The sequence below is a fragment of the Neltuma alba genome, unplaced genomic scaffold, assembly GCF_004799145.2.
Source record: "Neltuma alba isolate B1F8T4 unplaced genomic scaffold, ASM479914v2 tig00006999_pilon, whole genome shotgun sequence".
NCBI classification, from domain to species: Eukaryota; Viridiplantae; Streptophyta; class Magnoliopsida; order Fabales; family Fabaceae; genus Neltuma; species Neltuma alba.
Genome location: NW_021634646.1, coordinates 22,678 through 48,847, shown reverse-complemented (window position 1 = coordinate 48,847; position 26,170 = coordinate 22,678). Strand labels below are relative to the sequence as shown.

At 34.6% G+C, this 26,170-nt stretch overlaps 4 protein-coding genes across 9 annotated transcripts; all 4 read right to left on the bottom strand.

Annotated features, from left to right (window-relative positions):
- Window positions 1-692: 692 nt before the first annotated feature.
- On the bottom strand, window positions 693-4,598 carry LOC114751647 (transcription factor PIF4). Of its 4 annotated transcripts, none has more exons than XM_028940308.1 (9): window positions 4,283-4,598; window positions 3,791-3,880; window positions 2,793-3,690; window positions 2,604-2,702; window positions 2,462-2,527; window positions 1,847-1,912; window positions 1,478-1,765; window positions 1,222-1,348; window positions 693-1,128 (listed from the first exon to the last, which is right to left on the bottom strand). In XM_028940308.1, the coding sequence occupies exons 2-9, from the start codon at window positions 3,859-3,861 to the stop codon at window positions 1,109-1,111; spliced, it is 1,635 nt and encodes a 544-aa protein (XP_028796141.1). In that variant the 5' UTR covers window positions 3,862-3,880; window positions 4,283-4,598; the 3' UTR covers window positions 693-1,108. The 4 variants fall into 4 exon arrangements, with proteins under 4 accessions (XP_028796141.1, XP_028796142.1, XP_028796143.1 ...); XM_028940309.1 differs by having other exon boundaries at window positions 4,381-4,598; XM_028940310.1 differs by having other exon boundaries at window positions 4,409-4,598.
- A 1,633-nt stretch (window positions 4,599-6,231) lies between these two features.
- On the bottom strand, window positions 6,232-11,339 carry LOC114751648 (uncharacterized oxidoreductase At1g06690, chloroplastic). The gene is made up of 10 exons (XM_028940312.1): window positions 10,906-11,339; window positions 9,547-9,638; window positions 9,418-9,458; window positions 9,158-9,322; window positions 9,036-9,058; window positions 8,855-8,926; window positions 8,588-8,755; window positions 7,480-7,562; window positions 7,339-7,401; window positions 6,232-6,639 (listed from the first exon to the last, which is right to left on the bottom strand). Exons 1-10 carry the CDS (start codon window positions 11,114-11,116, stop codon window positions 6,454-6,456), a joined length of 1,104 nt encoding a protein of 367 aa, XP_028796145.1. The 5' UTR covers window positions 11,117-11,339; the 3' UTR covers window positions 6,232-6,453.
- A 1,964-nt stretch (window positions 11,340-13,303) lies between these two features.
- LOC114751652 (uncharacterized oxidoreductase At1g06690, chloroplastic) lies at window positions 13,304-19,207 on the bottom strand. The gene is made up of 10 exons (XM_028940317.1): window positions 18,814-19,207; window positions 16,722-16,813; window positions 16,595-16,635; window positions 16,215-16,379; window positions 16,089-16,111; window positions 15,897-15,968; window positions 14,865-15,032; window positions 14,333-14,415; window positions 14,190-14,252; window positions 13,304-13,622 (listed from the first exon to the last, which is right to left on the bottom strand). Exons 1-10 carry the CDS (start codon window positions 19,028-19,030, stop codon window positions 13,437-13,439), a joined length of 1,110 nt encoding a protein of 369 aa, XP_028796150.1. The 5' UTR covers window positions 19,031-19,207; the 3' UTR covers window positions 13,304-13,436.
- A 973-nt stretch (window positions 19,208-20,180) lies between these two features.
- LOC114751649 (reticulon-like protein B8) lies at window positions 20,181-24,272 on the bottom strand. 3 transcript variants are annotated; one of them, XM_028940313.1, is made up of 6 exons: window positions 24,115-24,272; window positions 21,953-22,142; window positions 21,690-21,870; window positions 21,455-21,596; window positions 20,949-21,018; window positions 20,181-20,589 (listed from the first exon to the last, which is right to left on the bottom strand). In XM_028940313.1, the coding sequence occupies exons 1-6, from the start codon at window positions 24,235-24,237 to the stop codon at window positions 20,420-20,422; spliced, it is 876 nt and encodes a 291-aa protein (XP_028796146.1). In that variant the 5' UTR covers window positions 24,238-24,272; the 3' UTR covers window positions 20,181-20,419. The 3 variants fall into 3 exon arrangements, with proteins under 3 accessions (XP_028796146.1, XP_028796147.1, XP_028796148.1); XM_028940314.1 differs by lacking the exon at window positions 24,115-24,272 and adding an exon at window positions 22,555-24,056 and having other exon boundaries at window positions 21,953-22,468; XM_028940315.1 differs by lacking the exon at window positions 24,115-24,272 and adding an exon at window positions 22,555-24,056.
- Between the last annotated feature and the right edge of the window lie 1,898 nt (window positions 24,273-26,170).

The following is a 26,170-nucleotide window of genomic DNA, read 5'->3' as shown; positions in this document are numbered from 1 at the left end:
GGTAACAGAAGAGCCATAGGACCCGCTGTAATCAGTGGGAAAAGCCGGAAAGAAAGAAGATGACCTAATCAAGTTGCATAACAGAATAAGTCACCTCCACCAAAAATTGGCATTCTAGAGGTAGAAGTGCATCTTGACTTTTATCCTTTTCATTGTAATCTATTGTTGTTTTTAAAACAATGAATGGCTTACATTAGTTCAATGATTACCCTGCTGGTAGTGTGCTTACGTGCATAGCCAAAAAAAACCTTACAAATGAACATAAAGTGGACCCCTTCACTTATCAGTCTTTCGGAAGTTAATTAGTGTGACAGTAATCATGCATGATATGAAAAATGCAACTGCTTTATATTTGGATAGACTTCAATAGAGAAGACTGATCTTTGCCTCTCTTAATCTTTCTGAATCTGAAGTTAGCCAATCAATCCCATTTCTGCGGTTAAAGCATTATATGGCACGTATATTTAGATGTCATGATTCTATTCTTGTCTTTTCTTATGATCCCTATTAAATACAGGGAAATGACTAAATAGCTAGGCATATCAAGTATATGTAGTTTAGCAGGAAGAAATACTGCGAAAGCTTACAATGGCTTCTCTGATAAGAATGCCTCTGCTTAACCTACGCACAATGGACAAGGCAAAACGGTAAAACAGAGGTCTTAGAACGAAGAAACTCAGGAGTAAATGTAAGAGGATCCAACAAAGAACAATTCCATATAAATGGGAAATGAATAAAAGATAACGCTTAAGGTTATCTTTAAGGTTGAAGAATGACATGAAAATTTTGATACTGGATAACTAGCATTCACATTAGACACTCAATAATAGTCAGTTTCATGAGACGTATAACTATGTCATGTATTTAGAAAATGATAAGGACAGTTCTTGCAGCCAGCTACAAGCCACTGTTTGAGACCATTTCAATTAAGGGTAACCTAGGTGCTGAAATTATCTGCTTGGCATTTTCTTCTGTAGTATGCTAGTTCAGAATGCCAGCAATCATAATGAATTGGGAGGAATTCAATATCAAGGATCACTGAAGAGAAGTTCCATTTTTCAAAGTCCAAGGACGTGACTGCTTTAGAAGGAGATTTTTCGTCGGCTGTTCACATGGTGACTGGAATTCCTTCACCCAACAGGTGAAATTTCAACATAAATTGATCCACTTCCTCATTTTATTGCCGTGAAAGAAATGAGGAGATGTATTAATGTGGCTTACCCATCCTGCCACCGACAGCATCATTGGTATTAGCAGCCCCACTCAGGGGTCCATTGCTATTGCTAGGCGGAATCATGGTTTGACTATGTTGTACTGCCTGGGAACCATAACTGAATGCATTCATTGGCTGCAAGACCCAAGAAAACATGGCAACAAAGGAAATCAACTACAAAGGTAAACTATGATAAGCATTGAAGACATGGGGGGATTTAGCATATGGAAAAAATGGTATTATTTACTTGAAAGGAATTAACACCTGAGAGACACTTTGCATAAGATGATAGCCCATGCAGCGTGCATATTCCTCAGAAAGAGCTGGATTTTGCATATGATTTTGGTAATTAAGGGGACTCAGAACAGGAGCTTGGAATGGTACAGTCTGATTTGGTGCTTGAGACATAGATATGGATTGATCGAATGGGACTCTTGGTATATTCATATGATTAGACACAGAAGGTGTTGCAAATCCCATACCCATTTGAGACATGTAGTGCTGAATTCCTGGAATCATCACTGGTGTCATGCCAGCTCCCATCAACATCATCTAAAAGCAGGAGCCAAATTGATTAGTTATTCCCAATTTGAAGACAAGTTTCATTAATAAGATCTTGCAGGCTACTTGTACCTGAAGCTGAAACTGAAGTGATTTCAAATATTCTATTGCCTCATCTAGCATAGATGCTTTGTCTGTCTGCAAATACAGCCCTTGTTCAGATTTTACACCATTATGATAGGATCTTATGAAAAGTAGAAACATATAAAACCAGGGAAAATGGATTTAACAATATTTCCAATTGAAAATATCTAGCATCTACCTTAGAGGGCAGGGGAGGGTCATTATCATAGCTTGTGTCAAGTAAAAGGAAATTTTTATTTCCCAGGCAGATGGAAACTTATTTATATGATGTTTGAATATAATAAATATGAAGGATTTAAGTGTTTTATATGTCTTAAATACTATAGAGATGTTAATTTTATTACATATAAGTTTTCAAAGTACTTGGGAGATTACTTTATCTACATGCCAAAAGCCAAGAATAAACTTAAAAGAATTGTTTTATCTCATTCGCTCCCTCCCTTTCTTTACATACATTTAATGCCTTGTTTGCTTATAAACCACTTTCAATCTGGCAGTCAGTAAATCATAAATGAAGCAATTTCTGGCTCTCCGTGAACAGTGAATGCTCTCTAATAATGGGAAGAAGAAAGCGAGAAGTTAACATGCATCCTGTAAGTCAACCTTGTTACTGTGAGGTATGAGTTGTTGCAATGCCCTCATCTTCTCATTGATCCTGTCTCTTCGTCTCTGCATCAGTAGAGAAGTTCTGATATAAGTAGAAGTTCCCATAATCTCAATTTATCAGAAAAGTCCATGTCCTCACCCTTTCTGAGAGATTATGCACTTCAGCAGCACGGTTCCTTCGGGAAGACCCTGTCCGCTGAGCTTCCTTGTTTCTAGCCACTGATTTGAGTTCTGTGGTCTACTATATGTACAGACAATTCTCACTAGCAAAAGCAACAAACCTAACATTTAATCACAGAGACAAATGAAGAAAGGGACAGCACTTTACCTCACTTTGTTTCTCTAACTCTTCTGAATCTGTCCCTTTTCTTTTCTGGCTACAGATACTAGTAGAGCGGGAACAAGTTTTTTCAAGACTACTGCCTGAGCCCCCAGAAGATGAAGTGACAGTTGGTTCATGTGATTCTGATTTCCCTTTTTCACCCATTGGAAGTGTTCTCTGAACATTATCCCTAAAGGAAAAAGGCTCTGCTGACAAACTAGTAGTCCAAACACCACTGCTTGAAATCCTGCTCACATCTCTGTCTCGAGGAATTTGATTGCTACCACAATGACTTGAACCAACTGTCATCACTGAGCCTTCTCCAGTCTCATTTTGCAACATCTTACCTGTACCTTGTTCTCCATGTTGTGCATTAGAAGATGTTGAAACAACCTTAGGAACCGCTGAAAACTGAGAGAAATTAAGGACTTTTGGTGACCCATTAAAGTCAACGTTTTTCTGAGATGAATCAGGAAAAAATCTAGGAGAAAGGATGGGATTTCCCGAGAATTTCTGAACAGGGGACAGTTTCATATTAGGTGATTGTGAAGTTGCAGACAGATGGGAGGCGCTGTCGGTAGTGAATTTGGAAAACTTCTCTTCTTCAAACAGCTTATTTGGCTTACCAGGTTCAATCTCACAGGATGGAAGTTCAGGTAAAAAGTCTGAACATAATTCTTGTTCCAATGGATCTTCCAGTGAGTATTGGATCCATGAGACTGTCTCATCTTCTTGAAACAAATTACTCAAGTTCCCGTATGATCCACCAGTCCTCAATGTTGATTGATCATTATTCTGAACTTGCCTGGAGTGTACTGAATTCAAAACTGGTTTCCTATGTGTTTGACTGTTCAAAACTACCTGTCCATTTTGCCAAAGGAGCTCTACAAGTTCTTGATCTGGTCTGTAGAATTTATCACAGGTTAATTATTATAAAAAAAGGAAAAAAAAATTAAATGGGCCAACAACAGTTTCAATCTTTTATAGAGATAGATTGAACACACCCCATGGGATTCTTTTGATTGATGAAACTGCTATTGCTCTGAGAATTACAAGCAGGAACACTATGGTTCATGGCTAATCAAATCAGTTATCTGCAACAAAAGAAAGAAGAGATGTTTAGATTTCGTCCTCCCACTAACAACCTTCACAAAAACAATAAAATAAGATGCACTTTGCAACTAATTATATAATTAAATAAGCATATGACTAATTTAATAGTGAACCCGAATAAAAAATGTCTGTCTATCATCACGTACGGAACTTTACCAGCAGAGGAGACAGCAAAATCAAGTTTAAAAAGAAACAAAGAACCCCCAGGATGTTTATGTCATTCGCATAATAAGTTAGCAAAGCTAAAGCTTCACAAGTTCAAACTCCCGAAGAGGAACATGCAAATGACTCGCATGGCCAGGTTTTAAAAAAGTTAGTGAAAACCCAAGAGGAGGGAAAATAGAGAAAACGAAAAATATGGGCAAATACGAGAAGCAGCTTACAGAAAGCTGTTTTAACACAAGAAATGATTCCCTTATTGCTGCTAACACGAACGGAGAGAATAAGATAATTCTTTTTTTAGTGCAAGGCAGAAAGAAACCCGAAGAAAGTGCAGGAAAATAACCCGCCTGAGCTATGGAAGTTCTCAGACCGCATAGACTGGAAGTTGAAGCCAGATGACTGAAGCAGCTCCCTTCCTCTCTCTGTATATATATGCATATACATACACACACACCCACACATATATGAACAAATGATAGTTGAGCTGAAGTGTGAGGACAGAGAATGAAGAAAGAAGAGTTTTCCAAAGCGAGAATGAGAGTGACAACCCAAAGGAGAGAAGAGAAGGGAAGAGAGGGAAGAGAGGGAGATAAAATTCCGTGGGAACATGGGGTGCTTGGGATTGTGAAGGGAGAAAAACGTGGCTGTACAAGTGGCGCATCATCACAGAATTTCATTCAGCGTGCCAAGGGGAGGTCAATTTAGGCCCTTAAAACTTTGTAAATTAAATTGATTATAAATTAATATATACATATTTTTAGAGTGAAAAACATGGCATTTATTTGGAGTAACACTATTTATTAATATTTTACTTTTATTTTCTGTCAACTTTTGAAGGAAAATATGAAAAATTTTATATTAAACCCATATAGATTTACATTTTTTAAAACTATATCTTGAATAAGTGTGAGATATTTATATAAAAAATCAGCTACAATTTTACCTCTATTTTTTTATCAGGGGTGAAATTTTATTCAAATATAATTGCATAAAAAATTAGGAGTAAAATTACATAAAAAGTCATGGATAAAATTGCACATTTATCAAAAAAATTAAATTTAAAAATAAAAAATGCATAATGATAATTGTAAAATATTATTATTTGGCTGGAATATAGGGGCAAATTGGGTGTGTGGGTGAGAATGGTCTGAAAAAGGAGAAGCAAGCAAATCTGTATGTGGATGCACACAAGGGCGATGCAATCCAGAACAAACCACGGGTGACGCCACGTGGCACTGCCAATCTGTCACTCATTGGCCAATGATAATGGCTTATTTTATCAGATAAATTATGTGCCACTCTTCTTTTATTTTATCATTAGCTATATACAAGTGGGATATAGTTTAAATTATTTATAATTCATGATTAATAATAATATGTCATCTTATAAATTTCAAATTATATATATGTGGAGATTCTTGATTGAAGTCTATTGTTTTATTTATATTATATGAAATTCAAAAATAAGCTGCACTCGTGTTATTATGGGGTTTATTTTGTATATTGTTATATTAATATTGACTATTATTTTAATATTTTAGCAAGGGAGTGTTTGAAGAAGTGAGTATGTTATTAATATAAAAATGAAGGTCTAAGCATGGTGAAGAAACAACTTGCTTTATTCAAATATAATTGCTGTATGGGAAAACAAATACTTTTTAGTACATTAACTAAATTTCCCTTAATATAAAAAAAATTTAATTGAGTTGCGCAATGTGATGCTTTTATGTAATCTCTCACAAATGCTCCTCTGGCCTTTAATATTTAATATAGAACCTAATTATTGAGTTGATCTTAGTCCTAAATATAAGACTTGTTTATCATATTTATTAATTCTTTCTAAATTATCCCTATTGATACTCCCTTAACCATAATTAAGTAGGATATAAAGGGATAATATTAAGAAAGATGATTATGGTATTTTAGAAAAAACATGTCATATTTCTTATAATTAACTAACTTACTTAACTTCCTTAATCTAATCAAATTAGTTAAATAGGTCTTATATTAAGGACCGAAAAAATAGAATATATCCGATTTAATCTTGGAAAATACATGTCAATCTCAAAATGATCCTTCTAAAAGCATTTATGGACTATCTCATATAAAAAGCATCATTATGAGGAATAAAGTACCCATCAATTCCATCTCATCATTACATGAGCTGTTATTTTTATCAATCAAGCTATTGAATTGATTATTTTTCTGACAAGAGAGGCCATATAGATAAAGAAAGTAATCTTTCAAACAGAAAACTAAACTTCACAATGGCATTTATATAAAAGCTATGCCAAGTACAAATCTGCTAGACAAAGTGACTAGCTTTTCTCTATTTGTACACTGTTGAAAAATTTACAGATAACTTTCCTGGCTTAGTTAACATAATAATTTTTCAGAGTTTTTCAACAGGAAAACCAACAACAGGCTCAATCTTTGAAGCCATACTTCTTAGCTCTGCTATCTCATCATCGTTTAGCCTCCAACCCAGTGCACCAACGAATTCCTTAGCTTGTTCAGCATTTTTAGCTCCTGGAATAGGCACAACATTGCCTTGTGCTACAAGCCAGTTTAAGACTACCTGACAGGGAAATTACGAGTTCTTCATCAACTAGTGGTCTCACAAAAACGAGTAATAAAAATCTCATAATCTTTAAATTATGAGAAAAATGGCAAGTGTAGACATGAAGTTAAGGATTTTAATTATTTTCATTTCTCATTTTATTTAAATAATTTTTCCTCAACCCAATAAATGCACTCAAGTACTGCACCAATAGAAGCATTTGACTGGATCCAAATCTGTTGGGGCCCAGGCAGATCCTGTTCCTCATTCTCTTCTCTTTCCTCACTGCATTACTTCCATTATTGAAAGAAATCCACTAATCAGAATATCATGCACAGATCATTATAAAAAAGAGGGGATCCTATTTTGGTCTTCCAAAGATGCCATCATTGTTACTTTGATCATAATTTTGCCTCAGTTCGACAGAGTAATTTATCCTCGAAAGAAGGGCCTGTATCATGTAAGTACTCTGAACGAGTGAAAATTGGAAGGAAGGCATATTCTTGGTACCAAGAGATGGAAGACGTATTCAGGGACCAAAATAGCTATATCAACAGATAAAGCATTCCTCTGTAAAATAATTGAGAGAGATTGGATTATGCCTGCAGTTTTTAGCAATTTGAATTTCTGTAATTCTATGCACAGAATTGTGATCAGTTGACTTCACCAATATATTAAAATTTAAATTATAAGTCGCAACTGAAGATAAGAAGGGACCTGTGTATTTGTTTTATCATACTTCTGTCCCATCTCTGTGATTTTGCTCAGCAAAGGTTGGAGCTGCAAAATAAAAACGCAATTCAGGAAAGAAGCAAGGTGGCTAAGGTATTAGATGTGCAAAATTTCTGAAGTTTTTACCTTTCTTAGAAACTCTGGAGTATAAATTCTGCCTCGAGGGCCAGTTGGGGGATTTTCAGGACCATACTTTCCGGATAGAATTCCTGTTAAGAAAAGGACAGTTAATATTGTCAACAAGCACTTCAACTCCAAAACTTAAAATAAAGGTCAGTGAATAATTTATCATAATCTCCAACACCCCTATTACTTGGAAGCACTTAAAAAAAAAAAAAAAAGAATACAAGTCCATTTTACCTTCATAAGATCAAACTTTGTAATCCAGGACAAAAAGTGATCAAACTTTTGACTATTTAGTCATAAGGGCTCGAATACCATCTAAAGTACCATTTCAATAAAAAATTTTAAGATCTCAAGGGTCAAGAGAAGATTATACCTTCCTAATTTATAAAACGTTTGGCATGAATTAAGCATTGCCAAAAAGGTGTCATGAAAACCAAATGGAACTTTTGCAGCCCTACAAATCAAGAACTTGAACCTTTTGTATGCTGTAATTACATGTATAACAATGACACTCCAGAATCCAACATAGGTGTCTAGCCTGATAATGCATGAAAACCTCACAATATTTTAGTAGCAAAGGAATGCAAGAATATATAAAGAAGAGAAATGCTAAAACAGGATGGTTGTTCACAGTTTGAGCCCTGCTCTTGTTGTCATGGACCTCTACTGAACATTTGCTGACCTACCTACCCAATCCAAGATTAGGTGAAAGCTTTTCTCAAAGTTTTCAAAGCAACACTGGCAGCCTAAAGCCAAAAGGGATACTTATATGCACGGCGACACCAAATTGCAAGCCAAAAAAATAATTAGGAAAAAAGAATTCAGATCATCAAAGTCTTGGCCTAAGTTTAAAAGTGGAAGCCTCCTTATCTAAAGAAGCAGGAGACAAATGTGAGGCTATCTTTTCATGTAAATAAACCTCAGTATGATCGACAGATAAATGTTGTTATTTGATCCGTTAATGATGCCATGGTTTTTCAGATGATACATTAAACGTGAAAATGAAAACAAAAATAATGAATCTTTATATGTGCAAAAGTATTCATTTAATCATACAGAGCTCAATTAGCTGTACCCAACATATTAGTTATTTAGGGCAGAGGTTTACCTTGAGCAATTGGACTATATGCAATCACTGTGATCCCAAGTTCATCACATGCGGCTTTCACACCATTCTCCTCAGGGGCCCGGTAGATGAGGCTATAGTTTACTTGGTTTGAAGCCAATGGAATGCCTCTCTTCTTAAGCTTCTCATAGGCTTCACGGAGCCGCTTTTCTGATTAAAAGAAACAAGATAACAATACATATATAACTCGAGATCCCTGTGCGAAAGTTCAGATAAAAAATAACGCATGTAAAAATTCCAATAAATTACCACTATAGTTTGACACACCAACAGCCTTGACAAGGCCTTGCTCAACAGCATCTCCCAGTCCATCAATATACCCTGAAAATAAATTCACTAGTGAAAAGAGCCTTCTCTGAAGCTGAACATGATTGGATGCATAGTCATCCGATTCCATAGTTCTACCAAATAATGTTTTACAATTGACAACCTTCATTTCCCCATACTCCAGGCCTGAAAACAAGAACTTCAATCAATTGCTTAATCAAAACATAATGTTATATGCCTTGACAAATAGAAACGGAAACTTTGCTGGTTGATTAAAATACGTACCAGTGAAGCTGATAAAGCTCCACTGAAGAGAGTCCAAGTCGACTGAGGGAATCTTTTAGGGCAGAGAGAACACTTTGACGGCCAAACCGCCAGGGCAATGCAGCAAACTTGGTTGCAACAGCAATCTCTGCTTCGGGATCCCTACGTTTTCTTTCCTTGATAAACCTTTGTATAACAAGCAAAAGGAAGCATTGATTTGTCAATTTCCTTAGTTAACTCAAAAAGTATATAAAAGGCACACCTAAAATCTTAGCACATACCTTCCAAGAAGAACCTCTGAATTTATTGCTCCTAGCGAAAACTTCAGGAGAGAACAAAATCTTACTTCTCTCACCGACATCTACACTTATTGAATGCAAATGGAAAGAAAAGAGAAGATAAAAGTTCACCTTAGAACCGTAAACTTCAGCAGTATCAAAAAATGTTAAGCCTCCATCAACACTGGCATTGAAAGCATCTCTGGCAGCTTTCTCTTTCCTTTCTACAGGAACCACAAATCTGATGTCAAAATATTGATTTTCATGGCCAAGATTTAAAATTATTCCAACCAAATAAGGAGCAAGGCGAATTATTGTTTGCTGTTCCCCAACTGAATAAAGTATAGAATAGTTAAAGTACCGTATATTTATTCAATAAGTAAAGAAAGAAAAATGACACAAGAGTGTACTTTACTGTGGTGCATGCCTACCAAAGGGTAAAAGAAGTTTAGAAAGTCATGCTTAGTGAGACGGTGGCGGGTTGAAATGCAGCTTGATATAGACGCCAAAGCCTTCTATCCTGTCTCCTATACCATTATCTGATTAATCTTGTCGCTTTCTTTTTTATATCTTCCACTTTCATCTAACCAGCCTTTTACACTACAATAATAGAATGAATAATGGCATGCCATTATCAACTCACTTGTTTAGAAGGTACTGTAATTATAATGTACTCCCTCCATCTGTAATTATAAGACAAAATTCTGGAGGGTGAGATGTGCTTATATATAGGACAATTTACAATATTCTAGAAGTAATCAATAGTTTTCCTTAAAATTTCCCAAATCAATGAATTAAAAGACTTGGCTCACTCTGGAGTAAATATATAGGCAGCCTTCCCCATAAGATGAAAATGCCCAACATTAATTGAGGGTAGAGAGTGGGAAAATGGGGTGAAAAAAGAAGACATAAATTAGTTAAAACCATTTTAATGATGTGGGTAAGTTAGGTACTTTTATCTTGTGAAAAGGAACGGAGAAAGTATATAATTTACAGATGAAATCAGTCAGTTGATTCTCTAACATTCCTTGTTTGACATTTAGACATTTTACTTTGCATTGCTTTGCTATTGTCAGCCTCTGCTATATTGTGCCTAGACCCCAGTGCTGTCGACAAACTATAGTAGTAGTATTATGTTTTCCAGAAAGAGAGCAACAGGGGCTATAAAATATGCCCACTCATTCACAAATATGACTTCGTGCTTACAGCTTCCTCAATCCTCAACTTTTTGTTGAGCATGACTACAGTTAATTGTGTACCAGGCTAAATCGTGGGTAGTCCATTCCACTAGGCAGGTACGCTTCCACAAGTATAGGGCCTCCGATGATGAGTGAGAAGGAACAGATATACATGTTCACTTAATTACTTTGCCATAAATCCATGCTACTTTCTTGGAACCATACCAAAGCATGAATTTACCATTTTCAGCAATTTGATATGGATACGATGTTGAACCAAGTAAGTCAATCATAAAGGAGAAGAAGAAGTTACCATTCCATTCAAAATTGTTCCAGAAAGAAGTATCACCCCAAGACCAAGCACCAATTCCAAGTTTTGTCACCTTCAAGTCAGAACCACCCAACTTGACCTTCTCTTCTTCTGTTTTAAGCGTAGCAGAACCCTCAGAAGCAACTGCTTTTACTCTGTGAATTCTCGAGTGACCCAGAACACTAAAACACGCACTGCCGATATGAAGGGCCATGAAGAGGGGGGAAAAAAGCAATTCAAATTCCACGAAAGGGTATCTGATTTCCGAGTACCCCAAGTTAAACTGAAGAGCAAGTTCGGAGAACAACTGGGCCCAGATCACTACAGAATTGAAGGGAAGGGATTCCTACATAATTGAAAGAAAAAATTGACGTGAGGTAAGGACTGAGAAGAAGAACAGAAATGGCAGAAAATGCAAATGAGGCCGTGGCTATTGGATATCCACGCCAGATTTAATTTTGTGGACACTGCACATTTCACAATTCTTTGACGTCCAAGCGTACTTTGTTATCCGTTAATCTTGAAAATTTCCGCTCATACTTTTCAATTTTATTAAATTTCATGATAATCTTTTAATTTGCATAGTCATTTTTTAAAGGAAAAAAAACAACGTCATTAAATACTCCCTTCACTCATATATATTTATATATATATATAATATGAATTTTTGGAGTGTTAAAAAAATTAAGGGTATAAATTTCTTACATATTTATTTTTATTATATATATAATAGAGATAAATTAAAAAAAAATCACTACAAATACTTCTCCGCGTTCATAATATAAGTCATTTCTAAAAAAAATGATTGGGTCAAAATATCAGGCTGTTATTTTTAATGAATAAAAATGATAAACTGAAAGTCTTCATTTTAGAAAGACCCGTTTAAGAAGTAAAGAGTATTTGCTTGTAAATTAAATTAAAAGAGATTAAGGGAGCGTTTGGATGAAAACGAAACCATAGTTTTAAAAATAATTTTACAATATACGAAATAAATATATAAAATAATTTGTCTCGATTTATGAAAAAGTACTTTTATAGTTTCCTAAATACCCCTAAAATAGAGGAGAAACTGGTCTTCCAACAAAATGACCATGAAAACCTTGTACTATTCATAAATTTACAGATCACTTGTGAGATTTATGGCTGCAATTGTACCTAATTTTCTGACTAAATCTATAATCAATTAATCATCAACATATAAAGTACAACATAGAATTATTGTAAATGAACAGTTATTTGATTGGTGACATTTTCCTTTTTTTAGGAAAATTACTCTTTCCGTTTCTTATTATAAGAGACAAATAACCAAATTACGTTAATAAAAAAACAGTTAAAATTAGTTGAGGACAATTAATGTGAAAAAAGTATAATGTTTTTTCCAACAATACCCCCATTAATAAGGAGAGAGAGTATGAGAGAGAACAATTAAATTATTAAAAGAAAGAGAAGTGGAAGGGAGAGAGAATATGAGTTAGAGACAAAATAAATAGGAGTAAAATAAGAAATCAATACAAAAAAAATATAGACAACTTTTAAGTGTCTCTTATACATGAGAACATGCAATAAGCATCAAATGTCTCTTATAATAAGGAACGGAGAGAGTATTATAATGTTACTATCCAAAAATCTTATAACAAATAAGTAATATGTAATAACAAGTTATGTTTAAAAAATGATAATATATCCATATTGTTCACTTATTATTGGAATGTTTTAATGATTGCATTTCATTTTAGACTTCATAATTCATAGTAATTTCTTCTTCTTCTTCTTCTTTTTAAATCTATAATTAAAGAGAATGCAAGGCTTGCAATGAAAAAGGACGGTGTGAGACCTTTAGTTAAAAGTGTGAGTATAGGGCTAATAAATGAAACAAGAAAATCACTTTTTTTAGTCCTCACATATTTAACAAATTGAAAAAATAAAATAAATTTCATTAAAATAATTTCTAGAACATTGAGTACATGAGGTAATAAATTTAGGAAGAAAATGTTTTAGCTTTTTAATATGCAATGAAACAAGTTATTATTTACATTTTAATTTGCACGGGTGAAAGATTATAAAATAAAATGGATTACTATTTATGTTTTCAGTAAGCATATGAAAGGAAATTTCAAAATAATTGTTGTTCATATTTTTAATATGCATAAATTGATAATAGAATAATAATAAAAACTTAGATCAAGTTACTTTTTTTACGTGAACTTATAATTAAATGATCTTAAATGCTTATATTTTAAAAACAGAACACACACTTATGTGTGACTAGAAAATTTGAGATAATAGATGTAAGGAATTTGACATAAATATTGTTTAATTCTAAGCTATAATATGTTTTTGCCCTTAAATTTTAATTTTTGCTTTCATTATCGTAGTTATTTATCTATAATTACTTATGCAATTTCATTTTATATCTTCTAAACATTAATATTTATTATAAAACTATCAAGTTCATATTTAACCTCTATTAATTTTTAATTTTCTGCTGTGATGAACTCACGCGCATAAAATATTGTTAACATAATGCTAATATTTCAAAATCTTTCGAAAGGAAGACCAATAACACGTTCAATGTTGGAAGCCATACTTCTGAGCTCAGCTATCTCATCACCATTTAGCCTCCAATCAAGTGCACCAAGAAATTCCTTAGCTTGTTTTGCAGTTTTAGCTCCTGGAATAGGCACAACGTTGCCTTGTGCCATAAGCCAGTTTAAGACTACCTGAAAAGGAAAAGCACTAGTTTTTCATAAATACAGTAACGTTTTTTTCTTTAATCATTCAAAGAAGGGCTAGCATCATGTTAGTGCCCTGAATGAGTAAACTTGGAACAAAACATATTCTTGGCACTAAAGTGATAGAAGCTATGTTCAAGAACCAAAAAGAGGTATATGAACAGCTAGAAAGCTTTCCTCTATAAAATAATTAGAGATACAAGATTATTCCTAAAGTTTTTACCATGATGGGGCGTATGAAATCTCTATAATTTGAGGTAAATTTGTGTTTTTCTTACATTTTTACGCCTTTAATGATAATAATCAATTCTTGTCAAGTTAGAAAGTTCTCACTCGTCTAATGATTTTGTAGCCTAATGACATGAAAGCTTCTTGTAAGTAGGAAGTCACAGGTTCAATTCTGTTTGTAAATTAAAACCATATTAATGTGTGCCCTTTTAATTCAAAAAGTAAAGCATCTTCACTATATTGCTCAAAAAAGCCTTATACGAATTGTACTCCACTAACATAGATAATGTTCAAAATTATAAATGTCACTTGAAGATGAGAATGAACCTGTATATTTGTTTTATCATACTTGTCTCCAATCTCAGCGATTCTTTTCAGCAAAGGTTGGAGCTGCAGAAGAAATTGGCAATTGATGAAAGAAGCAAGGTGGCTAGAACTATTAAGATCTGCAAAACCACTGAAGGTCTTACCTTTCTTAAGTATTCTGGAGTATAAACTATGCCTCGAGGACCAGTTGGTGGATTCTCAGGACCATACTTTCCTGATAAAACTCCTGTTTAAGATTATAGGTCAGTGAATACTTTATTATAACTTCTATCATTCCCCATCACTTGAAAGCACTTTGAACAAAACACAAGTCCGTTTTGCTTCAGATCAAACTGTACAATCCATGTAGAGGACCAATTCAGCTTGAAAATTTTAAGCTCTTAAGAGTCAAGAAAAGGCCATCATTTACAACAATATGACAATATCTAACAGGTCTGGATCCTCAAAAAGAGTAGAAACAAAGGAAATCATTTACATGAATCATCCAGAATCCAACACGGGCAAGAATGGGAAGAAGCCATTAACAGAGAACAGTCCGGACCCATGTTCAAATGTTAGAAGCATCTTTGTCTAGAGAAGCAGGAAACCAAATGTTAGGTTAAGTGTGACTGAGAGAGAAATCTTATCATTTAATCATAAAGAAGCATAGTGATTACATAGCGAAGAGAAGTTCACCTTGAGCAAGTGGACAATATGCAATCACTGTGACCCCAAGTTCGTCACATGCAGCTTTCACACCATTTTCCTCAGGGACCCTGTAGATGAGGCTATAGTTTACTTGGTTTGAAGCCAAAGGGATGCCTCTCTTCTTAAGCTTCTCATAGGCGTCACGGAGCCGCTTTTCTGCTTACAAGAAATGGTAGAATAATATGGATAAATCATACAAGATCTCCCTAAACTTTATTTCATATGTAAATAACCTCTATAACCTTTGAAACATTCCAATAAACCTCCCCGAACTTTTACATTTATATAAGCAACTCCTATAGTATCAGTTCTGCTTCCCATTTATTTGCAAATGGCTTAAAATTTAAAGGGTCTAAAATTGATAATTTGCGGTTATTTGCATAGAGTTGAAAGTTTAGGGGGATCTATTATTAAGTTTTTTTATAGCCCTTTGGGCCACCCAATATCCAGCACTTTTTATAGATCCTATTACCAGGTGTTCCTGTGGTCCTATTTATAAGTCACTTGTAACATATTTCATTCATATCAAGAAAAACCTGAATTTCATTAACTTTTATTTAGTTTTTAACAACTAATAATAAATAATAATATACATTATGCAAACAAAGTCAACATAATAATAAATAAATAGTAAAATTGTACATCCATATAAAAAATTTCTCTCAGTGCTTTATAAATAAGACAAAAAAAATATTTTATTTCTTTGTCTATAAATAGAACCAGAGGAGTATATGAGTAATTAACTACTCCCACCGGTCCTAAATATAAGACCCCTTTGTATTGTAAATTATACTACAAAAGGGGTCTTATATTTAGGACTGGAAGAGTAATCAAGATCGAGACTTTGCAAGCAAGATGAGTTTCTCCAAGGGTCTTTTTTAACAAGGTGGGAATCGAAATGTTAGAGAGCTTGTTTTACATGATTATAAGTTTAGAAAAGTTTTGCACAATTTAGCCATGTAATATTACACAAAGCAAGAATTCAATTTGAAAAAAGATGTAATTATTCCAAGAAATTACCATTATAGTTTGAAACACCAACAGCCTTAACAAGGCCTTGTTCAAAAGCATCTCCCAGTCCATCAATATACCCTGAAAATAAATTCACCAGTGAAAAGAGCCTTCTCTGAAGCTGAACATGGTTGGATGCATAGTCATTTGATTCCATGAACCAGAATAGATCAATGAAATAATGTTTATACACTTGACAACCTTCATTGTCCCATACTCCCGGCCTGAAGACAATAATCTCAATCAATCAATTGAGGAATCACAACATAATGTAAGCTTCTTCAACAAGTACAAAAGGAAACTTTGCTTCTTAATTAAAGTACACACCAGTGCAGCTGATAAAGCTCCACCGAAGAGAGTCCAAGTCGAGCAAGGGAATCTTTAAGTGCAGTGAGAACACTTTGACGACCAAGCCGCCAGGGCAATACGGCACACTTGGTAGCAACATCAATCTCTGCTCCTGGATCTCTCCGTTTTCTTTCCTTGATAAACCTTATATAACAAACAATGAGAAGCATTGATTTGAAAATTTCCTTAGAGGGTGAGCCTCAGAGAGTAATAGTAAGGTTGCTGTCATGTGACCTAGAGGCCAGGGGTTCAAATCTTGAAAATAGCCTCTCTGCTTGTAGGGGTAAGGCTGCGTATATCTATCCCTCTTTAACTCAAATTGTATGAGAAAGGCACAACTGAAATCTTAGCACATATACCTTCCAAGAAGAACCTCTGAATTTACTGCTCCTAGCATGAGCTGCAGGAGGGAACAAAATCTTACTACTCTCACCGACATTGATACTTGTTGAAAATTGGGGGGGAAAGGAGATGATAAATACTCACATTAGAACCGTAAATTTCAGCAGTATCAAAGAAGGTTAGGCCCCCATCAACACTAGCATTGAAAGCATCTCTGGCAGCTTTCTCATCCTTATGTACGGGAACCACAAATACTGATGTCAAATATAAAACAGTGAGGTTCTAATATTTATCCAACCAGTAAAAGGGGAAGAATGACATAAAAGTGTAATATACCATGGAGCATGCATGCCAAATAGTAAAACAAGTTTAGAAGTCATGCTTACTAAGACTGTGGCAAGTGGAGATGCAGCTTGTTTCAGGCACCAAAGCCATCTATCTTGTCTCCTATATTGGCATCATATTTAACCTTGTCCCGTTTTTTCTCGTTTTTATATTCCATTTTGACCGAACCAACTTTTTATGCTTCAATATAAGATTGAATACTGGCGTGCCGTAATGAATTCACTTGATTTAGAAGGTACTCCAATTATAATGGATTTCTATATGAAATCAGTTTTTTGATTTTATAATAGTTTTTCGATCTTTAATATAAGACCTAATTAATTAATTTTAATAGATAAATCGATTAAAGATATCAACTAAATTAGTTAATATAATATATTTCTTGCTAAAGCACCACCGGGATCTTCCTTAATTCCCTCACTCCCTCTTCTACATATTATTAGTGGAAGAATATCAATAAGATTAATTTTAAAAAAACTTTTGATAAACATTTGAAATAGGTCTTATATATAGGATCTACATTAACTCCCTAATTAGCTCTTATATTAAAGGTAGGAGGAGTATTTCTTATTTGATTAGTTGGGGTTAGTTGAGGAAGTCAGACACTCACAACATAACAAATTAAAGATAGAATCCATGTTAGGAGAAACACTCATATTTAGGGAGTGTTTGGATAGAAACCAAACCATGGTTTCAGAAGTGCTTTTACGGATTACGAAGTAAATATGTGGAGGAGGTTATCTCGTTTTACGGAAAAGTGCTTTTGAAACTATGATTTTGGGGCATCCAAACAGGCCCTTAGTGTTTAGCAGTTGTTCAAATAAGATTGTTTCTAATAAAAAGATAACTAAAAAAAATTTTTAAAAAAACTTAGCAGCTAACTCCTAAGCTTAAAAACTATTCTAACATGACCAAACAAGAGAAATCAACCATTCACAAACTGCTTGGCCATGTTTGACATACCACTTTTAAACGTAATTGGATACTCTATTTCCTCAACTTGCCGTGCGAGTGTCTAGGTTTTTTCTTTTTTTTTTTTTAAAAAAAAAAAACAAGCAAAAGCGTCTCGCGTTGTTTGTGCTTTTGCTGTTCTGCACCAGGCTCAATCTCGATTACATCTAATCCAACAATATGGGCCAAGTCTAACACTTGGCCCATTGGGCTTCATCCAAGCCCATCCTATTTAGGCATATAATACACATCAAAGCAATTTTGAACCATCAGTGCTGGGCCTTTGATGATGGGTAAGAGAGAGTTCCATGTATACCGGGTCAGATCAAAGCCCGAATGGCCCATTTTCTCATACGGATTGGGTTAAAAAAAATTCTAAATGAACATGTCTTTTTTAAACCTCGGCCAGTAAACCGACAGATTAAATGAGCCAATATAGGGTACAAGTTGGGCCGTTTAACCTAGATAATTTTCTTGTCTTTAGATTCGCTCTTTTTTTTTTTGTAAGGAAAATTCATTGTATTTGAACCCTAAATCATGTTGATTATGTGAAATATGTTATTAAAATGAGAATTACATGGCCTACGGATTAGATTTAATATTTTTAAAAATGGTTTTTTGGAAAAAGTCTGGGTTGGCGGGTGGGTTAATCCGAATAACCCACCAATTCACACCCAATTCATCCGGTTTGGGTTCCGTTGGTACAATATCAAATTACCAATCCATATGAAAATGGTGGTCCTAATAATTTCACTTGACAAGATCAGATTAAACTACAAAAACCTAATTAAGAATCAAATAAAACTGTAGAGCTCTGATAATTAATTTTTAAAAGTAGCACTACGGCATTAATTCACCATTTTCACTCATTAATTCACTATGGAATATGGATATGAAGGGGAAACAAGTCAGTCATTCCTAAAAGCGAAGTAGAAGTTACCAGTCCAATTGAAATTGTTCCAGAAAGTAATATCACCCCAAGACCAAGCTCCAATTCCCAGCTTTGTCACCTTCAAGTCAGAACCACCTAACTTTATCTTCTTCTCTTCCTCTGTTTTGAGAGTAGCAGAGCCCTTAGAAGCAACTGATTTTACTCTCTGAACTCTCGAGTGACCCAGAAAACTACCAAACCACGCACTGCTGAGATGAAGGGCCATGAATAGGAAAATGCAATTCAAATTCAACAAAAAGGGGATCTGAAGTATGAGTATGAAAGAGGAAAACCCAAATTAAACCAAAGAACAAATTCTGAGAACAACTGAGACACGATTGCTAGGCAGATTCCTGAGAGTTTTGAAGGAAACGAAGTTTTTCTTCCCAGAAATTTGTGCCAGCACAATAATTGAGCCGAGTAGGACGTTACGTACTCGCATTTAATTTTGTGGTCACAGGCCAGTACAATAATTGCTTCCAATGGTTTTCCTTCCATTCATTTTATGGATTTTAATAATTTCATTAAATTTTTTATAATCATTTAATTTTTCAAGGTCATTTTTTATGGGAAATAAATCCAATTTCATTAAATAAGTAGACAAATTTTACTTAGAAATTTGAATACTCAAAAGCCAGAGCTTAAGATCTTCCTGTGCTTAAGATTTTCCTGCGCAATGCTCACTTGCTTATGGCTTAAGGTTCATCTAGTATTCTAAATTATTTTTTCAGGACTAACACTCTAAAATATTTTGTGGTTTAGTTAATATCTTAAAATAATTTTTTAAGTACGTCCAGTATCATAAAGTATTCCATGATTCAATACTCTAAAATATTTTTCACATACGACAAGTGGATAAGACATTTAAAATGTTAAATGTACTTGTAAAAATTCTTCACGTATTGAATAAAACACAATGCACAATATTAGGGACGCACCTTAACCTATTGCTCATTGTAGTTATAAAAGTAGCACATTTATGTACTCCTCCGGTCCTTAATATAGGACCCAGTTGTTGAGTTAGTTTTGGTCCTAAATATAAGATCCATTTCTTATATTTATCAATTTTCTCTCAATTACCCCTATAGATACTCCATCAACCATAATCAAATAGAAGAGGGAGAGGGTATTAAGAAATATGGTTATGGTATTTTAGGAAAAACGTGTCATATTTCTTATAACTAACTAATTTACCTAACTTCTTTAATCTAATCAAATTAGTCAAATGGGTCTTATATTAAGGACCGGAGGAGTAATTTGCATATTTTTATTTTGCTTATACAATTATCTTTAAGTTATAAGATATTAATTTTCACATGTCTAAAAATTCCTCGTATGAGAGAAACGGTAATGGATATGGGACTCTATACAGTCTATGCACACGAAGATCTGAGGAAATCTGAATCATGCTATGAGAAAACACACAAAGTTCATTCATGACAGATAATTAGGAGACTAAATTTCTTTCTCGCAACTGCCTTCACAAACAATGAAGCCTCCCTTCCAAGTCAAAGACTAAGAAACAGAAGCAGAAACAGCATCCAGCACAATATATTGAAACAGAATATTAAATACAACTTATTCAAGTTAAAACCAGAAAAGCATTACTAGCAATCTAATCATGCTTCTTTCCCTTGAGCTTTCCCTTGGAGATCCTGCTGAGAAGACCGGCATCGAGGTTCCGGAATCGGTTCTGCATTTCATCAAGAGCTTTGTACACAAATTTGTCGACTTCATCCTCATGCCTTTCATACAGAACAGGGAGTGTATGTGCAGCCACAAAACCTTTCCACACAAAATGAAGTATCTCATAAATAACTGAATTTGAATGGAACGATAACAACTTCATTGTTGAATTTTCTACAAATTCAATCCTTGTGAATTTTCCAGAACAGGTCATGCCACATGAAATGATACTAAGCACTTATTTGACATAAGCATTAGAAAAGCCAAGCATAGAAGATTAAGGTTAGAAAAGTCAAGGTCTATACAAGTTCCACATTAAGATCTCATAATTTAAGATTGGATTGTCAAATTAAGATCTTATTTGTATGATCCTTGAGAAAGTTTTTATCTATGTTATGAGTCCTTAGATGTCATTTTCTCTACATACTAAGCATGGCAAGAGAAAGAAGGTCACCTACCAATATAAATGACAGTGAGGAAATTGCACCAGCCTCCAATCACAGCCGCGGCCATCAAGCTTCCAACAACCTGAGAACACTTTAGGTGTTAGTCACAAATTCTTGGAAAAGGAGAAAATTAGATAAGGGGGGAAGGAGGAGGAGGAGGAGGAAGCTACATTTGAGGGTGTAGTAGAAATATGCATCATTGTGGTATTCAACTCATCATCTGGAGTGAAACTACGCTAGTTTCTTTGCAGTTTGGATAAATTACAATAACTTCTTTTTATAGGCAGAGATTAGTATCGTGCCAGGAATTTGAAGACCAAACAAGAAGCTACCACAAATAAAAATAATAGGTCAAAATTGAAAGATGAAGTTCTAAAACAAAGTGAATAGAGTGAAAAGAAAATGCAGAAAGGAAAAAATAGTTTCAGAAAGTGAACAATGGTTTAACCTAGAAAGGTATGAATTTGTATCAAAATGACAATAATAAAGTACAAAAGAGGCATAGAAAAGCAACATACAACAAGAAATTGCTTCAAGTTTCCTGAACAAGAAACATCTTGAAGAAACCTCAAACCTCGGTTAACCTCAGCACCAGCTGTTGTTGCAATGTTGACAAAGAAATCTTCTGGGAGAACAAGGCGGGGTACTTTAGATGGCACACTGTTACCAGGAAGAAAAAGGTCACTTGAAGCAGTATATTACATCAGAATAAACTCATGCAAAAGCAGAGATGAGATGTTCTCTGATAAAAACCTGCTAGAATAGCCTGAAGCATTTGACCAAATAAACTGCACAACCATAACAAGAACCAGAGCGAGGCATGAAAGAGTCAGGAGATGATAATTAAGCCATTCAAAAAGCACCCATACAGATGTTGCACTAGTTAAAACACTAGTAGAAATCTTCTTGTCCCTCCATAACAAGACATCAGCAGCTATGACATCAAAGGATAAAAAAAGTAAACAAGGATAATTATAATCATAATAACAAGAATGAGACAGGTTTCCGCTTCATACGTTTTCCACCCCCTAAAAGATGGTGCACAGGCCTCTGACGTCCAAACAGTCTCCTAAACTGAGAGTTCACAGAGTATGAACTCTCTCCATCAAAGAATGAGACAGGTTTCTGCCTCTCAGTGAATGTGTCCATGAGGTTGTTGAGAAGGTTCTCAGGTGAGATTTTGTCAGACATATTTCCAGAACTTCCCTAAAGTGTGAACCAAAAAAAGGAAGGAAAGATTGTACATTATAATTATAATATCCGCTATAGCAGTATCATTCAGAAAGTCAACAGCAACAGCATGCTCACGGTGAGAGTGAGAACTAGATTGTTTTCTAATGCATGACAAATGAGAAAAGTGCTGGACATCAGAGAACACCACAATGTCAAATAATATTACACAATTCTTTTGAAAATAACTTATTTCCACACATCCTCTATTTTCTTCAAGAAGCAAGCTTCATGACTTTGCTTACTGAAGCTTTAATTCTTCTGTCAGCATACAGCTCTTCAAAGCCAATGACTTCTTTCATCTAGAAAAGTTAACCTCTGTTCAAGTCCTACCAATAAGAAAATCAAGCTTCTTATAAATTTTATCAAGATTAAATTTTGATTGAACCTTAAGCTCTTCATGTAATTGTGCAAAGCTCTCACGGAGACCAACACAACTCAGTGAAGTGTTATGGCCCAATCTGAGCCACGTTCTCTAGTTTTGTGCCAAAATGAGCCAATAGACCTTTGACACCTGGTGTAAGTGTAGCATGAACCATTCTTCCAGATCTGATTGACCATCACAGTAAATAGGGATTGGATGATATGCTAATAAAAGTTGGTAACAATCATATAAAACGTAAATAGAGTGAAACGGGCAGAAATCTGCTGTAGCTTGGGACTTCAATCCCCCAAGCTGTCCTACAAAGAAAACATAGTCGCCCATTTTATTCAATGTTGAATGTAGTGTTTTGGGCAGACAAGCGAGGAAAGCAGCTTACAACTCATCGTAAAAGTTAATTGCTGCAGAGTATTTCCACACCCAACCAAAGGAGGTCATTCATACGCATAGCTTTGATGTCCAAGTAAAACGATGCATCTGCCCCTCTCCCCAGGAATCTGGTTCTTCTGAACTCAAAATCCGTTGGGGGACAGAGAAAAAGAGAGCGAGTGGGGGCGAGAGAGAAATGGAGTGTACGTATGAGGTCCACCTTCTCAGTTGCCATCCACTTTCTCTTCTCTTTCTACTTCCTTCATGCTTCAGATGCACTATGCAAACTTCCACGTTCAAAAGATTCAAATCACTCTTCACGGTCACTTGATCAAGTTAGCCCATTAGTGACCAATAATAGAGTGCTTGCAAATACATGGGAAAGAACCTACCCTACTCCTGAATTCTTCACTACATCCATGAAGTTAAAGAAACTTTCCATCTGCAGGCTATATCATGCCTTGAATTCTGCATATCAATTATCAACGTGGTAGGAATTTCAACATCATTCTTATAGCAGCCTGCCCATGAAAGAGAATTTCCCTAATTTATAACAGGTCAACAGTAAGCAGTGCACATTGCTTTTCCTTGGTGGCAAATGGGAAGGACAAAAGGTAAGCCTCAACGATGGAAAAACATTTTGGAAGATCAAATAATTCATGTCCCGATTTCAATCATATATTTTAGAGGAGCAGTACCAAATAGTGAAAAAAATTCGTTTTGAACTTGGCCCCATTGAAAAGTTGATAACCCTGGTCCACGGGTGCTGTTGGTCCTGGTGGGGCAAGAGGAAGAAAGGTAGTGGGAACACAAGATTTCTTAATCTCCTCATAAGCTGAAAAAGCGCATATATAAAATAAACACAGAGATAAATCTTCGTCCTAATAGCACAGTAAACCGTAGAGCTTCCAAAATTTAAACCCCCATCATCTCAGTCATCTACAACTGCGTTCATATTCAACGAATTTTCATCCTAATACATTCATCTTCCAAATTTTCGTCCCAATACCAAGAGAGAGATCAGTTTTCATCTCAATCATCCACGACTATATTCATTTTCATACCAAAAAAAAATCGTCAACGATTTCATCATAAGCCACAAGAGATTAAATTATACAGTAAACATCAATCAGAGATTAAAAGGATTAACTAGGCATGCAAAAGATTGACAAGAAATGAATCAATCAGTGCACTAACCGGAGTGCGCAGAGGGAGAATCGACGGAGATTGGAGCAAAAGGAAAAAGTAGGGAGAAAAGTTAGTGGATGATAAGTTATTAAAATGGCATTGGAAGAATTTCTGGGTGTTTGAAAACTGCATGCGGAATCTCTTGCACGTTTCACCTCAAAGTGGAAACGGTCGTCGTTGACCAATCCAAGTAATCCACCAACCCGGATTCTCAAGTCCCAACTTCAAAGTCATCAGATGTATCTTTTTTAATTTTTTTTTTTTCATCCTTTTCCGTTCTGGAGTTTGCTTACTGGTTTCATTAGCGTTTTTGAACTTTTGATTGATTCTGTTATAGTGAAACGTTTTAAGAGCTGATCGGGCAAGATGATAAATTTTCTTGTTTTCCGCTTGTTTTGTTTTGTAAAAAATAAAAGCTAAGTAAACAATCAATTAACGTAATGTGACCTATATTTACGTAGGTTTTTATTTTAAAAAAAAATCAGTTTGACATAGATAACATGTTGAAAAAGTTTCATTTTCACAAAGTAACAGATCTGTTAGCATGGGATATTTTTTTCGTTTGCCACTGCTTTGTTTTCTCTGTTCAGTAAATGCTCTCTTCGGCTCTTGGAATTTTTTTCAGAGTAAGAAATTTTTTTAGATATACTCCTCTAGTCCTATTTATAGGGTAGAGAGAAAACATATTTTTTGATCCTATTTATAAGGCACTGAGAGAAATTTTTTGTATGGATATACAAATTTAACCCTCATTTATTATTGTATTGACTTTGTTTATATGAGGTATAATGTATATTAAATAGGGATAAAGTTGGAAAGTTATTAAAATTTAAATGAGAGTTAATGAAATTTAGGGTTTTCCTTGGTCTGTGTGAAACATGCTGGAAGTACCTTATAAATAAGACCAGAGGAGTAATATTCAGACAAAACAATGGAATTAACAAGAAAAGCCATGTCACCTGCTTATTAGACATGCTAGGTCAAATTATTTTGGTCAAACTTGTGCTGACTTATCAATTTCACAGTCAAAGTAACAGATCTGTTAACATGGGATATCGATGTACCATTTTAATTACTTTGAGGGCAAAATTGCACCATAAATTACTTTAGGCCACTGGGTGCACTTGGAAAAATACTTGGGGGTGCTGGATGCACCTTAACCCCGAAAAAATTTCACATCACCTGCTTATTAGACATGCCACGTCAGATTTTCTGGTCAAATTTGTGCTGACTCATCAATTTAACGGTCAAACTAACAGATCTGTTAGCATGGGATACCGGTGCACCAATTTAATTACTTTGAGGGCAAATTTGCACCACAAATTACTTCCGGCCACTGGGTGCACCTGGCTAAATACATGGGGTGCTGGGTGCACCTTAACCCTTAGTTTTATTTCAAAATGAACAGGTTCGCAATTCTCATATCTCATCCAAAAAAAACCCAGGTACATTTTCAATTGTATCAAAAAATAATAATAATAAATCAAGTGGATTTGTTAGATAAAATATGGCCTATATATAAGATCTTGGATTCGGATAATCTTCAATACACCTTATTTAATTTATACCAATTCATGAAAAAAAAACTCTCATTTAATATAGCTTTTATGATAAATATGTAAATTTTAATATACTGCTTCCGGTCCTAATTATATAATTAGAACCGGAGGTAGCACATGGCAAATGTGTGATTTTTTAAAAGCAAGTAATTAATAATAATGCAATTGAAATATACACTTGTTTTTTAACCAGAATATACACTTGTTATACTCTTATCAGAAAACTTGTCTCATTTTGATGAAAAGCTTTAGTTTTAGATGATATTTAAACTCTTCTTTCCAACATATAATTCTAATCCATACATGGAGAAAACGATATTTATTGAAATGATCATAACAATTATACTTATTTAAAAAATTAAATATTAAAATATAAATTTGAAAATACTAAACTACCTGAAATGATTACAAAAATTATACTTATTTAAAAAGACTACATATTAAAATATAAATTTGAAAATATTAAACTATCTGTATGATATAAAAATAAGGATAATTTTAACAAT

Coding starts and splice junctions, on each gene's coding strand:
- LOC114751649 (XM_028940313.1), bottom strand. CDS start 24,237: ATGCAGTTTTCAAACACCCAGAAATTCTTCCAATGCCATTTTAATAAC. Junction 21,871..21,952: donor TCTTTTAGGGGGTGGAAAAC/GTATGAAGCGGA, acceptor TTGATGTCATAG/CTGCTGATGTCTTGTTATGG. Junction 21,597..21,689: donor GCTTCAGGCTATTCTAGCAG/GTTTTTATCAGA, acceptor TCCTGGTAACAG/TGTGCCATCTAAAGTACCCC.
- LOC114751652 (XM_028940317.1), bottom strand. CDS start 19,030: ATGGCCCTTCATCTCAGCAGTGCGTGGTTTGGTAGTTTTCTGGGTCAC. Junction 16,380..16,594: donor TCAGAGGTTCTTCTTGGAAG/GTATATGTGCTA, acceptor TTGTTATATAAG/GTTTATCAAGGAAAGAAAAC. Junction 14,253..14,332: donor CTCCAGAATACTTAAGAAAG/GTAAGACCTTCA, acceptor TTTCTTCTGCAG/CTCCAACCTTTGCTGAAAAG.
- LOC114751648 (XM_028940312.1), bottom strand. CDS start 11,116: ATGGCCCTTCATATCGGCAGTGCGTGTTTTAGTGTTCTGGGTCACTCG. Junction 9,323..9,417: donor TCAGAGGTTCTTCTTGGAAG/GTATGTGCTAAG, acceptor TGTTATACAAAG/GTTTATCAAGGAAAGAAAAC. Junction 7,402..7,479: donor CTCCAGAGTTTCTAAGAAAG/GTAAAAACTTCA, acceptor TTTATTTTGCAG/CTCCAACCTTTGCTGAGCAA.
- LOC114751647 (XM_028940308.1), bottom strand. CDS start 3,861: ATGAACCATAGTGTTCCTGCTTGTAATTCTCAGAGCAATAGCAGTTTC. Junction 3,691..3,790: donor AATCAAAAGAATCCCATGGG/GTGTGTTCAATC, acceptor TAAATTCTACAG/ACCAGATCAAGAACTTGTAG. Junction 1,349..1,477: donor TTATGCAAAGTGTCTCTCAG/GTGTTAATTCCT, acceptor TGGGTCTTGCAG/CCAATGAATGCATTCAGTTA.